The sequence below is a fragment of the Mauremys reevesii genome, linkage group 7, assembly GCF_016161935.1.
Source record: "Mauremys reevesii isolate NIE-2019 linkage group 7, ASM1616193v1, whole genome shotgun sequence".
NCBI classification, from domain to species: Eukaryota; Metazoa; Chordata; order Testudines; family Geoemydidae; genus Mauremys; species Mauremys reevesii.
In genome coordinates, this window is record NC_052629.1 from 84,655,550 (window position 1) to 84,669,297 (window position 13,748).

Sequence of the window (13,748 nt, forward strand, 5' to 3'; positions counted from 1 at the left end):
TTTTTAATATATTTACCCCCATTATAAATGCTGGATGCAAACCAGGGCTTGGGGTGGAGACTGACAGCACTTGACCCACTGAGGGGTCCTGATCCCCAGTTTGAGAACCCCTGAACTAGGCCCATACACAGTCTACTCCTACTTTTTAAGAAGTTCACAACCTTCAGTAACAACATTATGATTTCCTTGTGTTATAGGCTATTATATGGTGTTCATCCCAGTAATATCCCAGCACTTCACAGAAATGGGCTAAAAACAAAATGTGAAACTGGTTAGTCTATTTTCAGTGGCCAAAATGATGAAGGATCCAGTTACACAAAAGGCCCAACCAGCGGGCTCTCTGAGCTTTAATTCCCCCAGAGAGAGTCAGACAACTACTATGTGTCTTCACTTTTAGCACTGTTTGTTACACTAATTTATCTGAAATGGGGAAAAATCTTGTGATAAAAACAAAAGAAAAAAATGAATGTGAGATTTGTCCCTTTTATTTCTTTAATCATATTTTCTTTTCATAATTTTTTTATCTTTTCACAAGCATCCTGTGAATTCTCCTAAGAAGCAGAGTCATAGAGTTTAAATCCAGAAGGGACCACCACATCATCTAGTCTGACCTCCAGAACATCACACACCACCACCTTGCACCCACACACTAAACCCAACAACTGAAATTAGGCCGAAGTATTACAGCGCGCAGGAGACTAAATTATTGTGTAATGACCACAGTGCATCAGTATCTGTGGCTCCCATAATTGCAGAGAAATGATTTAGTCCCTTCTGATCCCTGCAGATGGTCAGTTGAAACTCTTAACTATGAGTTTCTAGGAACATATGAAAACCAGAAGTAAGCCCCACAGCCGCTGAGCCCTGCCCCCTACCATCACAAGCAACCACATCATAGAATCACACTCATATTGCCTACTCCAGGTCTGAAAGCAGACTCACTTTAGATTCCTCAATTGAAATATCTTTCCCCACCCCACCCCACTCCCCCCAGAAGTGTCAAAATGAGGACCCTCCCATAAAAGGAGCTGTTTCAATTTTCTAATAAAATAAAGTAATATTCAAAACAAACAAAAAAGAGTCAGAACTTTACAACCTGTTGATTTCTAAAAAGGGGAACAGAGTCAGCAGACAAAATGTTTTATGTTCATCCTGACCACAGAAGAGAAAAAATACACACACACACACACACACACACACACACACACCCCATCACATATGGAAAATTTAAACCCCAAAGAAACAGTAAATGTCAAAAGCAAGCTCTTATTGCAATATTAGTAAGTTGGGATATATACACTTTTATTGCTTTGTCAACAATTAAAGACAATTACTGAATTACTTCAAGATATTAATTCTGAAGTTGTCATAGGCCTGGTCTACACTACGCATTTATACCGAATTTAGCAGCGTTTAACCGATTTTACACTGCACCCGTCCACACAACGAAGCCCTTTATATCGATATAAAGGGCTCTTAAAACTGATATCTCTACTCCTCCCCGACGAGGGGAGTAGCGCTCAAATCGGTATTGCCATGTCGGATTAGGCCAATACCGCAATTCAACGGTATTGGCCTCCGGGAGCTATCCCACAGTGCACCACTGTGACCGCTCTGGAAAGCCATCTGAACTCGGATGCACTGGCCAGGTAGACAGGAAAAGCCCCGCGAACTTTTGAATTTCATTTCCTGTTTGGCCAGTGTGGAGAGCTCACCAGCACAGGTGACCACGCAGAGCTCATCAGCACAGGTAACAATGCAGTCTCCTGAGAATCGAAAAAGAGCTCCAGCATGGACCGCACGGGAGGTACTGGATCTGATCGCTGTAAGGGGAGAAAATTCCGTGCTAACAGAACTCTGTTCCAAAAGACGAAATGAAAAAAACATTTGAAAAAATGTCCAAGGCCATGATGCAGAGAGGCCACAGCAGGGTCTCAGTACAGTGCCGTGTGAAAATTAAGGAGCTCAGACAAGCCTACCAGAAAACCAAAGAAGCAAACGGAAAGTCCGGGGCAGGGCCAAAAACATGCCGCTTCTATGCTGAACTGCATGCAATTCTAGGGGGGTCCGCCACCACTACCCCACCCCTGTCCGTGGATTCCGAGGTGGGGGTGGTAATCGCAGCCATGGCTGAGGATTCTGCAGACGGGGAAGATGAGGAGGAAGAGGAGGACGAACTTGTAGAGAGCACACAGCACTCCGTTCTCCCCAACAGCCTGGAGCTTTTTCTCACCCTGACGGAATTACCCTCCCAAGCAACTATCCCAGACAATGAAGCCATGGAAGGGACCTCTGGTGAGTGTACCTTGTAAATATAAGACATGGTTAAAAGCAAGTGTTTTTTAATGATTAATTTGCCGTGAGGACTTGAGATGCATTCGCGGCCAGTACAGTTACTGGAAAAGTCGGTTAACATGTCTGGAGCCAGAGCGGAAATCCTCCAGGGACATCTCCATGAAGCTCTCCTGGAGGTACTCCAAAAGCCTTTGCAGAAGGTTTCTGGGCAGCGCTGCTTTATTCTGTCCTCCATGGTAGGACACTTGACCACGCCATGCATGTAGCAAGTAATCTGGTATCACTGCATGACAAAGCCTAGCTGCGTATGGTCTCGGTGATTGCTGGCATTCAAGCAACATCCGTTCTTTATCTCGCTGGGTTATACTCAGGAGAGTGATATCATTCATGGTAACCTGGCTGAAATTCAGGAATTTAAGTAAGGGGACAGAGATGGCCATTCCTACTGGGCTGTTTGCCTGTGGCTTAAAAGAAATCCTTCCCTGCAGGTAGCCAAGTGGGGGGAAGTGTGTGGGGGGGGGCTGCTTTTTTCCGCGTTTGGCTAGCAGGGATCTTTCCTGCTACCAGCCACGCGGTTTGGGGGGTGTTTAGCAGTGATCTTCCATGATGCCAGCCACGGGGTGGTTTCTGCTGCTGCACGTTAACAGGAAAGAAGCAGCACTCAACGGTAACACCAAAGCTGCAGGCACTCAATATTAAGATGCAAAATGCGACCTAGTAGTGAAGACACATGTGCTATGTAAGGTGAATAGTGTTGTTCAACGTGAAAGAGTATGACCATTGTTCTCTAAAATGTATCTTTTTAAATACTTCTCTCCCTTTTTTCCCTCCCTCACGCAGGTGCAAATTTTTCAAGCCTCCCTACTCCGTCCCGAAGGCTATCTCAGATAAGTCGGTGGAAAAAAAAGACGCGAGAAGAAATATTTTCGGAAATCATGGAAGTGACCCGCAATGAAAGAGCTCATCTGAATGAATGGAAGGACGTGGTAGCAAAGTACAGGAAAGATGCCAGTGACCGTGAGGACAGGAGGGACGAACGTGAGGACAGGAGGGATGCTCGAGATGAGAGGTGGTGGCAGGAAGATCAGCGGTGGCGGGATGCAACTATGGGGCTGCTGCGTGATCAAACTGACATGCTCCGGCGTATGGTGGAGCTTCAGGAATGGCAGCAGGATGACAGAGTGCCGCTGCAGCCCCTGTATAACCACCCTCCCCCCTCACCATGTTCCTTAGCCTCCTCACCCGCCAGATGAGTAAGAACGCGTGGGGGGAGGCTCCGGGCACCCGCCCACTCCACCCCAGTGGACAACCCAACCAAAAGGCTCTCATTATTATGAAATGTTTATAGTGGCCTTTTCCTTCCCTACTATTGTCCTCCCAAACCCCACCCGGGCTACCTTGTCAGTTCTCTCCCTCTTTTTATAATTAAGTAATAAATAATACATGATTTTTAAACGAGAGTGACTTTATTTCCGTAGAAAGCAAGCTGTGATCGAAGGGGTGGGAGGGGGTGGCTTACAGGGAATGAGTCAATCAAGGCGGGGGGGGGGGGGTCATTAACAACAGTCACACTGTACCCTGGCCAGTGATGAAACTGGTTTTCAAAGCTTCTCTAATGCGCACCGCTTCCTGGTGTGCTCTTCTAATCGCCCTGGTGTCTGGCTGTGCGTAATCAGCAGCCAGGTGATTTGCCTCAGCCTCCCACCCCGCCATAAAGGTCTCCCCCTTACTCTCACAGAGATTGTGGAGCACACAGCAAGCAGCAATAACAATGGGGACATTGGTTTGGCTGAGGTCTGAGCGAGTCAGTAATGTGTGCCAGCGCGCCTTTAAACAGCCAAATGCACATTCTACCACCATTCTGCACTTGCTCAGCCTGTAGTTGAACAGCTCCTGATTACTGTCCAGGCTGCCTGTGTATGGCTTCATGAGCCATGGCATCAAGGGGTTGCTGGGTGCCCCAGGATAATGAGAGGCATTTCAACATCCCCAACTGTTATTTTCTGGTCTGGGAAGTAATTCCCTTGCTGCAGCCGTTTAAACAGAGTAGCGTTCCTGAAGACGCGAGCGTCATGAACCCTTCCCGGCCATCCCACATGGATGTTGGTGAAACGTCCCTTGTGATCCACCAGTGCTTGCAGCACCATGGAAAAGTACCCCTTGCGGTTTATGTAGTGGGTGCCCTGGTTCTCCAGTGCCAAGATAGGGATATGGGTTCCATCTATCGCCCCACCAGAGTTAGGGAATCCCATTGCAGCAAAGCCATCCACTATGACCTGCACATTTCCCAGAGTCACAATGTTTCGTAGCAGCAGCTTAGTGATTGCTTTGGCTACTTGCATCACAGCAGCCCCCACAGTAGATTTGCCCACTCCAAATTGATTCCTGACTGATCGGTAGCTATCTGGCGTTGCAAGCTTCCAGAGGGCTATCGCCACTCGCTTCTCAACTGTGAGGGCTGCTCTCATCTTTGTATTCTGGCGCTTCAGGGCAGGGGAAAGCAAGTCACAAAGTTCCATGAAAGTGCCCTTACGCATGCAAAAGTTTCACAGCCACTGCGCATCGTCCCACACCTGCAACTCTATGAGGTCCCACCAGTCTGTGCTTGTTTCCCGGGCCCAAAATCGGCATTCAATGGCTAGAACCTGCCCCATTACCAGCAGGATCTCCAAAGCGCAGGGGCCCGCAGTTTGACAGAATTCTGCGTCCATGTCCTCATCACTCTCGTCACCGCGCTGCCGTAGCCGCCTCCTCCTCGCCTGGCTTTGCAGGTCCCGGTTCAGCATAGACTGCACGATAATGCGCGAGGTGTTTAAACCGTCCATGATTGCTGTCTTGAGCTCAGCAGGGTCCATGCTTGCCGTGGAATGGCGTCTGCACAGTTCACCCAGGAAAAAAGGCGCGAAACGGTTGGCTGCTGCTGCTTTCACGGAGGGAGGGGTGAGGCTGTACCCAAAAGCATGCGCGACAATGTTTTTTGCCCCATCAGGCACTGGGATCTCAACCCAGCATTCCAATGGGTGGGGGAGACTGCGGGAACTATGGAATAGCTACCCACAGTGCAACTCTCAGGAAATCGACGCTAGGCTCGGTACATAGACGCACACCGCCGAATTAATGTGCTTAGTGTGGCCGCATGCACTCGACTTTAAACAATCTGTTTTAAAAAACCGGTTTCTGTAAAATCGGAATAATCCCGTAGTGTAGACGTACCCTTAGATTATAAATATAGGACCTGAGTCTGCAAACAGTTAAACACAGGACTAACTATCACTCCATGATTAGTCCTATTTGAGCATATGTCTCTTTCCAAGATTGAAGCCTTATACAAATTGTGTGAATAAATAAATGCAGTAATAACTTTGTTCAAGCTTTTATTATTTTTCATTTACATTAAATCACCAATTTTAATTGCAACCCTAATTAAGGTAGCATCTAACAACTAAGAGCATGTTTGTAATTTTTTTGGAAAAAATTGGAACTGCTCAATAGGATATTGAAGTGTGGTTTGAAGCCTGATAATCATTATTATTCAATTCAATTTTTAGTTTTTTACATAAGCATAGCACTGTAAAAACAAGTGACCACACCATGGGATACCTCTCAAATTACCCTAATTTTGTCCCATACTAACTTGCTGTTATCTAGTATTTAATGCAAATTGTTCACACGCAAGGAGCTAAAAACAAGGGTCACAGAAAACATTTATATTAAAAAAGCATGAGTCTCTCATGACTTTAAGTTTCCTGAATTATTATATCATTTACCAAGATCTTTATATCACCCTTATCATTAGGATTGTATATCCTAATGTATATCCTTGGGTCCCTCATTTTGGGCTGATGTCCAGTTAGGCCTTAACAGGTTGAGAATTATGATGTAGGTGGGCTGTCTATACTATTCAAATCTATTCTCACCCTTCCACCAAAATAAGAGGTGATTTTTTGGGATATCTATATGACACACTTTTCCTTAAAAAGGCTTAATCATCTGGGCTGATTCACTGAACCAGCATCCAAAATGTTCAGTATCATTTAAATAAATTACATTTCTGGGGCACCTTTCATTCTGAATTGTTACTCATAATACTTTATCAATACACTGAGCACTTAATGCATTCCTTAATGCAGCCCTTTCTGGGGTAGACCTCCTCCTAGTAGCACTACATAGCTGTTTAAGACAGAAAGTTAAGAACAGCTTCTCTTTGTGAGAGTAGAAAAACACAAAAGATAACAGTTGGCCCCTAAGAATTTACCAGAACACTGCAGTTAACAACCTGCCCTTAGCAAAATGTTTATAGTGACCACAAGTAAACATTTCATTCCAAAGATCTCACCTCCAGGAGCAAAACACCCCAGTAGGGAAGCAATATTAAAAACTAGTTTGGAGCAAGTCGCAGACTCTGGCATTCTAATACATTTATGTACATCATGCCTTTTCCCCACTTCGCAATCTCTCTCAGGCTTCTGGCACCCTGACTTGCTCCAGTTCTCCCAGTGTAAGCCAAAGTTTCCACTTCCCATCCAACAACCTGCTGTGGTATCTGGGTCATAATTTCCCTTCAGACACCAAGCCTAACACCAGCCCTCGGATGACTGCATGGAGATGGAAGAACCTCGAAATACTAGAAAAATTGATAGCTTATTTACATGTTTGTACAGTACCAAGCTCAACAATACCCCCATCCTGACGGGTTCCTTAGGCATTACAACAGAAACACCACCTATTGGAGAATTAATTGCTGGGTTTAAAAAGATACCAATGACTATAGGTTTGACATTCTGCAGTTTGGCTGTCTATTTAGCTTGTTCATATTCCAAGAGAGTCTGTGCATATCTTTTCCCCCTTTTTATCAAGGAGTTCTCCCACCCCCAAGCCCCCAAAAACAGGGATGGGCAGGGGAACAGGAATGGGTCATCCCCAATAGCATTTCAGCCAGTGCTACTCTGCACCATGATGCCACTTCATTCATATCCTGTGGTCTCTAGGTGCTATGCCATGAGGAGTGGACTTCACTTCATGGGTAAATTCAATTCCTATACCCTCCAAAGAGATGCTAGAGATGAGGCAACCCTCCCTCTCCCCTCCAAGGGATCACAGGGGAAAGGAACCAAAGCTTGGGAGGTCACAGGAAGATTGCCACCTTGTACCCCTGAGGCATTGATTGACCTAAGTCCTCCCAGAACCCCAAGCTGAGGAACTAGCTCAGCCCTGACTCAGGAGGAAGGCGGCTCCCTACTGAATCACCAGCACCACTTCCTCCTATAGCATGGCCTGGGGCTCGAGGCTGGAAAGGGCCTGGCTTCACAAACCATTGACCCATCTCAGCCAAGCCTCCGTGACAGCTGCACACGGAGGAAGACGGCAATCAAAGCAGCAGCTCCAGACCTGCCCCTCCCCCCCGTGAGGTGCCTGGTAAACAAACGGCGGCTCAGCGGCGGGGAGAAGTCGCCCAGCCAAGGCAGGCACCGCGAGGGGAAGGGGAGCGCCCCCCGCCTCGGGAACCCCCCCCTCCCCGAGCTCTGGCCACTGCAGGAGCCCTAGGCGCAGCAGGGAGGCGAGCAGTTCCCCGCCCCACAGGGCAAGGGGGAGACTCTCCAACCTGGGAAGGAGCCCCCCCCCCCGCAAGGGGCGAGGGAGGGAGGGAAGCGGCTCCGCACTCCAGGGGCGCAGGGGGAGCGCGACAGCGCAGACAGGAGAGGAAGGGGACACCCCCCCGCAGAGCAGAGGGGCAACTCCTCATGTCAGCGGGACCCAGGGCAAGCGGCAGCCCCAGTCCGGCTCCGGAGCCCCCGGGCCCTGGCCATGAGGAGCGGGGGAGCGGGCGAGACCGAGGCAAAGAGGCCCCCAGGCAGGCAGCGAGCGGCCGGGCCGGAGGAGGAGAAACGCCTCCACAGCCGCCCGGGGGGCGGAGTGCCGCGGGTCCTGCCCTCCGGCAGTGTGTGTATGTGAACGCAGCCGGGCCCCTTCCCCGGGGACGCTGCCGCTGCCCTCACCTTTCCAGTCCCGCCTCTGCGGCCGCCCCTGACAGCCGCCGCTGCTGCACCTGGAGACCGACATCTGCGCCCGGGCGGGGAGGCACCCGCGTCCCCTTCCGCAAGCTGCGCCAGCCAAGGGGGCGCCCAGACCCGCTCACCGGGCTCGGCAGCGTCCGAGGGGCGCCCAGACCCACCGCCTTGGCTGGCTGGAAGGAGCAGGGTCCGGGGGCGCCCAGTCCCGCTCACTGCGCCGGGTTTAGGTGAAGGAAACGGGTCGGTAACGCAGCCGGGCGCGGCGGCATCCCGCTGAGGGCGCTGAGCCCTGGAGAGGGTCCCCCAGCGCTGGAAGCGGGTGTGCGCTCCCGCTGCACAGGGCACCGGCCGCTCCCGCAACGCCGGCACGGTGATTGGAGAGGTTGGGCAGGAGGGGTGGAGAAGGAGGCGGAGGGATGATATAATAATAACCAGCGCAGCGCCCCTTCGTTCCGAAGGATCTCAAAGCGCTTCATCGGCGGGAGAAAGCAAGGACCGCCCGTAGGGGACTAGGAGCCAGGACGGCCAGATTCTCTCCCCAGCTCTTAAATATAGCATACCTATCTAGGGCAGAGATGTGGGGGGAGGCTTAATGTTTTACACACTGAGGGTCAACTAGAGACCCTCGAATAAGTGTGAATCAAAATATACAAATTGGAGGCAGGTATCATTCTCTCACCATCACCCCCAAACTACCCAATCTCAGCTCCTATGGCTACCCTGAAAATATCCTGAAGTTCATTGTCACCTGGGGCACAGTACCTCAGAACATGATATTGAGCAGAGGGAGTCTGCATCATCTCCAGGCAGCGTAGAAAGGGACACTTCTTATATGAGTGAGACCCACTTGTCTCCAGGCTCATCACTGCAACTAGGGAAATTTTGTTTTCCTACAGCCAGAGACATACACACATATATGAAGGCCATAGAAGGATGGTATCACCCTAGAGGAAGATCGCTAGTTTTTTCATTTCTAAAGTGAGCGTCCCCAACAAGGGGTAGTCAGAAGGATCAGAATTTGTGAGAGACTGAGTTTTCCCTCCTGCCCAGACACACTACTGCCTCTTTTTAGGCAATAGTCAGCCTCACCCCCTTCCCGAAACATCTCATCCTGCCTATTCTTAGGCACAAGCATGCATGGCTTGGGGACAAAGTTATTAATAAACAGTCTGCCCAGCTAAGGACCCATCCAAGATGAGTTACAGGACTACATTAATATTGATTTACAGTGATGGCTCAGGGCCCACTAGAGAAAGGGGCACATTGTGTACCAGTAGCTGTCACGCAATCTTCCCCAGTTGCTGCAGCAGAGGGAACATGAGGTGCAAGTTAGATTCAGGCTTTATATTACCCTGTCAGCTGCACTCTAGACACCACTGATAAAAGCACATGGACCCTATCTATGCACATGTTCCCTCTGCTAGTAGCCCAGCAGTAGTTCAAAGGCGACTTTCTGAAAAGTAATTCTGATATGTGGGTGTTGGGAAATATTCCAAACAGTAGCTCTATTGTGCCTTGCCAATTTGAACAAACTACAGTGATAAATATTAGTCACCTCATTTAATGCACTACTGGGAGGTGCTCAGATACCATGCTGATGAAAGCAGTACAAGAACCTGAATAGAAAAACCACCACAAAAAACAACCTCCATTTAAGTTTCTTGTGCTTCAGTTAACTTATCTCCAACCACAGTGATATCATCACTGTATCTGTCATCTGTGCTGTGACATTAATAAATCACATTGGAAGACGGATATTTCAATGGAGAGCTATTACTTGAAATAAATTATTACAGATGTTTGGTTACATTCACAGTGGTTCATAAATAGACTACACAAGTTTACTTTGGCACTAGTGTGTAAAGTGAGACTGCCTGGAAAGAGAGATATTAGTTTACACTTATTACACCGTTCACACAAATTTAAAAAAGATAGTTACAGACCATTTGGCAAACATTGAGCCTGATCTCCCTCCAATGGAAGTCACTGGCACACTGAACAAGGAATAAAATAAAGCCATCTTTAGATGGGAGCAGGAGTAGACCAGTTTAACCTTTTCACATTCCTTCACATAAGAGCATAGAATTATCCCAGTTTTACAGAGGAGGAAAACAAAGCACAGTGAGATTTGGATCTGGTCATATAGAAAATTACTGCCAGAATTTGGAGGAAATGCAGAATTTACTCTCCGTCCAATGCTCTGAAATATTCTCTGGACACTTATATCATGAAAGGGGAAAGCACTCTGCAGAAAACCACTTCAGGCCCTCTCTAGCTAATCAGATGCAACAAAGGGCTTGTCTTCACTACAAGCAATAGCTCAAGTTAGTACACTTGAGTGTCCATACTTCAACACAACAATGAAGTTATGCACCGATTTGATGAGCAGCACAGATGACTGGATTAGCTGCTGAAGAGTTGTACCTGTCTCTGTTCCCCACTGCATTACTGTCTGGAACATTAGCATCACTCATGCTTCAACCTGTGCCACCTTCATCTCCAGCTATCTGGAGTTTAAAGCACCACTTAATCTACACATTTGTGTGTAGATGGGAATCAGGTTAGAAATAGCACTTGTTATAACTTGAGTTACTTGTACTGTGAATACACACCCTCCATCACTAACAACCTACAGACCCAAACTGAAGATAACAGAAAGTTTAAACCTCCCTTACCTGTTTCAAGCATGGTCCTGTGACACAAGGACCTCTTGACACAAACTGGCAGAGGGCACAGGGGTGCTTAAGGGTTACAAGGATCCCCTGGATATGGTATTTACATATTAGTTTACTAAAAAGTGTCATGTTAGGTCTCTACTGAAAGCCTGTGTCACACTGGTCATTATCATCTCTTCAAAGTGTATGTGCAGATACTACATAAAGAGATAGAATCATAGAACCAGAAGGGACCTTGAGAGGTCATCTAGTCCAGTCCCCATCACTCGTGGCAGGTCTAATTAACTAGACCATTCCTGACAGATGTTTATCTAAACTGCTCTTAAAAATCTCCAGTGATGGAGATATGTATATATATATTGGAAAGTATGTTCTTAAAGCTTTATAGTTAAAGACAGATTACCAAGAGGTAACATACCTTAAGGCAGGTTCCACCCTATAGGAAGTACAAGACCTGTCCTGCCTGACCATTGTGTGTCTTACAATGGAAGTTTATCTGCATACTGAGTTATGCATAATAACCCGTTATTAGGAAGAGACAGGTAATAGTAATAGTAATAGTAATGGGGGATTCAATTATTAGCAATAGAGAAAGCTGAGTTTGTGATGACTGGGAGAACCGCATGGTGAATTACCTATCAGGTGCAAAGGTTTCAGATCTCTCAAGACATCAAGACAAGCTTATGTGCAGTGCTGGGGAACAACCACTGGTTGTGGTATACATAGGTACCAATGACATAGAGAAAGGCAGGAGACAGGCACTGGAGGCCAAATTTAGGCTAAGTAAAAGACTGAAGTCCAGGACCTCCATGGTAGCATTCTCTGAAATACTTCCAATTCCACATTCAGGGCCACTTAGATAGGCAGAGCTTCAGAGTTTCAATGTATGGAGCAGGGAATGGTGTACGGAGGAAGAGTTTAGGGTTATTAGAGAACTTTTTAGGAAAAGAAGAGGCTATACAGGAAAGATGGGCTCCACCTAAACCAAAGTGGAACTGGATTTCTGGCATGTAAAATTTAAAAAGTTGCAGGGGAGTTTTTAAACTAACGGCTGGGGGAAAGCCTACAGGTGCAGAAGAGAACACAGTTTGGACAGGGGAGGATCTGTTAACAGGGATTCCCTTTATCCTAGGGCTTGTCTATACTTACAGCACTTCAGCTGCATTGCTGTAGGGATTCGCGAAGATACTACCTACGCCACTGTGAGAGCTCGCAGCCTTGAGATGCAGTAGCTATGTTGGGAGAAATTGATTTTCCATATTCCTGAATAATGTAGATATAGTTTGTAGCATAGACCAGGACCAAGTAAAAAGGAGAGGATAGAAGCTGATAAAGGTAAGAACTGAAGAGGAAAAAGTCAAATGAAGACTCCCATTCAATTACATCATATAATGACAGATAGCTAAAAAGTGACAAATTTTATGTGTTTGTATACAAACGCTAGAAGTCTAAATACGAAAATGGGTAAACTTGAGTGCCTGGTATTAAATGTGGATATTGCTATAATAGGCATCACAGAAACTTGGTGGAATGATGATAACCAATGGGAGACATAATACAAGGTACAAAATATGTAGGAATGACAGAGTAGGTCATGGTAGTGAGAGAATGGCACTATATATGAAAGAAAGCATAGAGTCAAATATAGTCAAAAATCTTAAAATCGTCAAAATCACTGTACCACAGAATCTCCATAGATAGAAATTCCAAGCACGAATAGTAAGAATATAGCAGTAGGAGTATACTACTAACCACCTGACCAGGATGGTGATTGTGAAATGCTCCAGGAAATTGAAGAGGCTATACAAATAGAAAACTCAAAACTAATGGGAGATTTCAACCATCCCCATAGTGACTGCGTACATATCACCTCAGGATGGGCTGCAGAAATAGCATTTATAGACACCATAAATGACTGCTTCTTGGAGCAGTTAGTCTTGGAACCGACAAGGGGAGAGGCAATTCTTGATTTAGTCTTAAATGGAGCACAGGATCTGCTCCAAAAGGTGAATATAGCTGAACAGCTCAGTAATAGTGACCATAATATAAGTAAATGTAACATCCTTGGGGGCAGGAAGAAATACCAAAGAAGCCCACCACAGTAATAATTAATTTCAGAAAGAGGAAGTACACAAAAATAAAGAAGCTACTTAAATGGAAAGTAAAAGGTACAGTCACAAAAGAGAAATGCCTGCAAACTTCATGGAAACTTCTGCTTTGAATTATCCTGAGTGATTCTGTGTTGTCTGCAAATTTTGCCACCTCACTGTTCAGCCCTATTTCTGGGTCATTTATGAATATGTTGAAGGGTACTGGTTCCATTACATCTCCTTAGGAGACACCACTATTTTCCTCTCTCCATTATGAAAATTGATAATTTATTTCTACCCTTTGTTTCCTGTCTTTTAACCAGTTATGGATCCATGGGAGCAGGGGCAGCTCTAGCAATTTCGCTGCCCCAAGCACGGTGGCACGCCGCGGGGGCGCTCTGGCGGTCGCCGGTCCCGCGGCTCCAGTGGACCTCCTGCAGATGTGCCTGCGGAGGGTCCGCTGGTCCCGCGGCTCCGGTGGAGCATCCGCAGGCATGCCTGTGGGAGGTCCACCAGAGCCACGGGACCAGCGGACCCTCTGCAGGCACACCTGCAGGAGGTCCACCGGAGCTGCCTGCTGCCCTCCCGGCGACTGGCAGAGTGCCCCCCGCGGCATGCCGCCCCAAGCACGTGCTTGGCGTGCTGGGGCCTGGAGCCGGCCCTGCATGGGAGAACCT

General features: G+C 47.3%; 1 protein-coding gene across 2 annotated transcripts in view; it reads right to left on the reverse strand.

Annotated features, from left to right (window-relative positions):
- PFKFB4 (6-phosphofructo-2-kinase/fructose-2,6-biphosphatase 4) overlaps window positions 1-13,748 on the reverse strand; it is a 128,042-nt gene that overhangs the window by 104,134 nt on the left and 10,160 nt on the right. The window contains exon 1 of one of the 2 annotated variants that reach the window (XM_039547957.1): window positions 8,292-8,662. The exons of the other annotated variant lie outside the window; for it this stretch is intronic. Coding sequence (XP_039403891.1) covers window positions 8,292-8,355 — 64 coding nt within the window. The 5' untranslated portion in view covers window positions 8,356-8,662. Of the gene's footprint in view, window positions 1-8,291; window positions 8,663-13,748 lie in introns of those variants that run through there. 2 annotated transcript variants of the gene reach the window in all.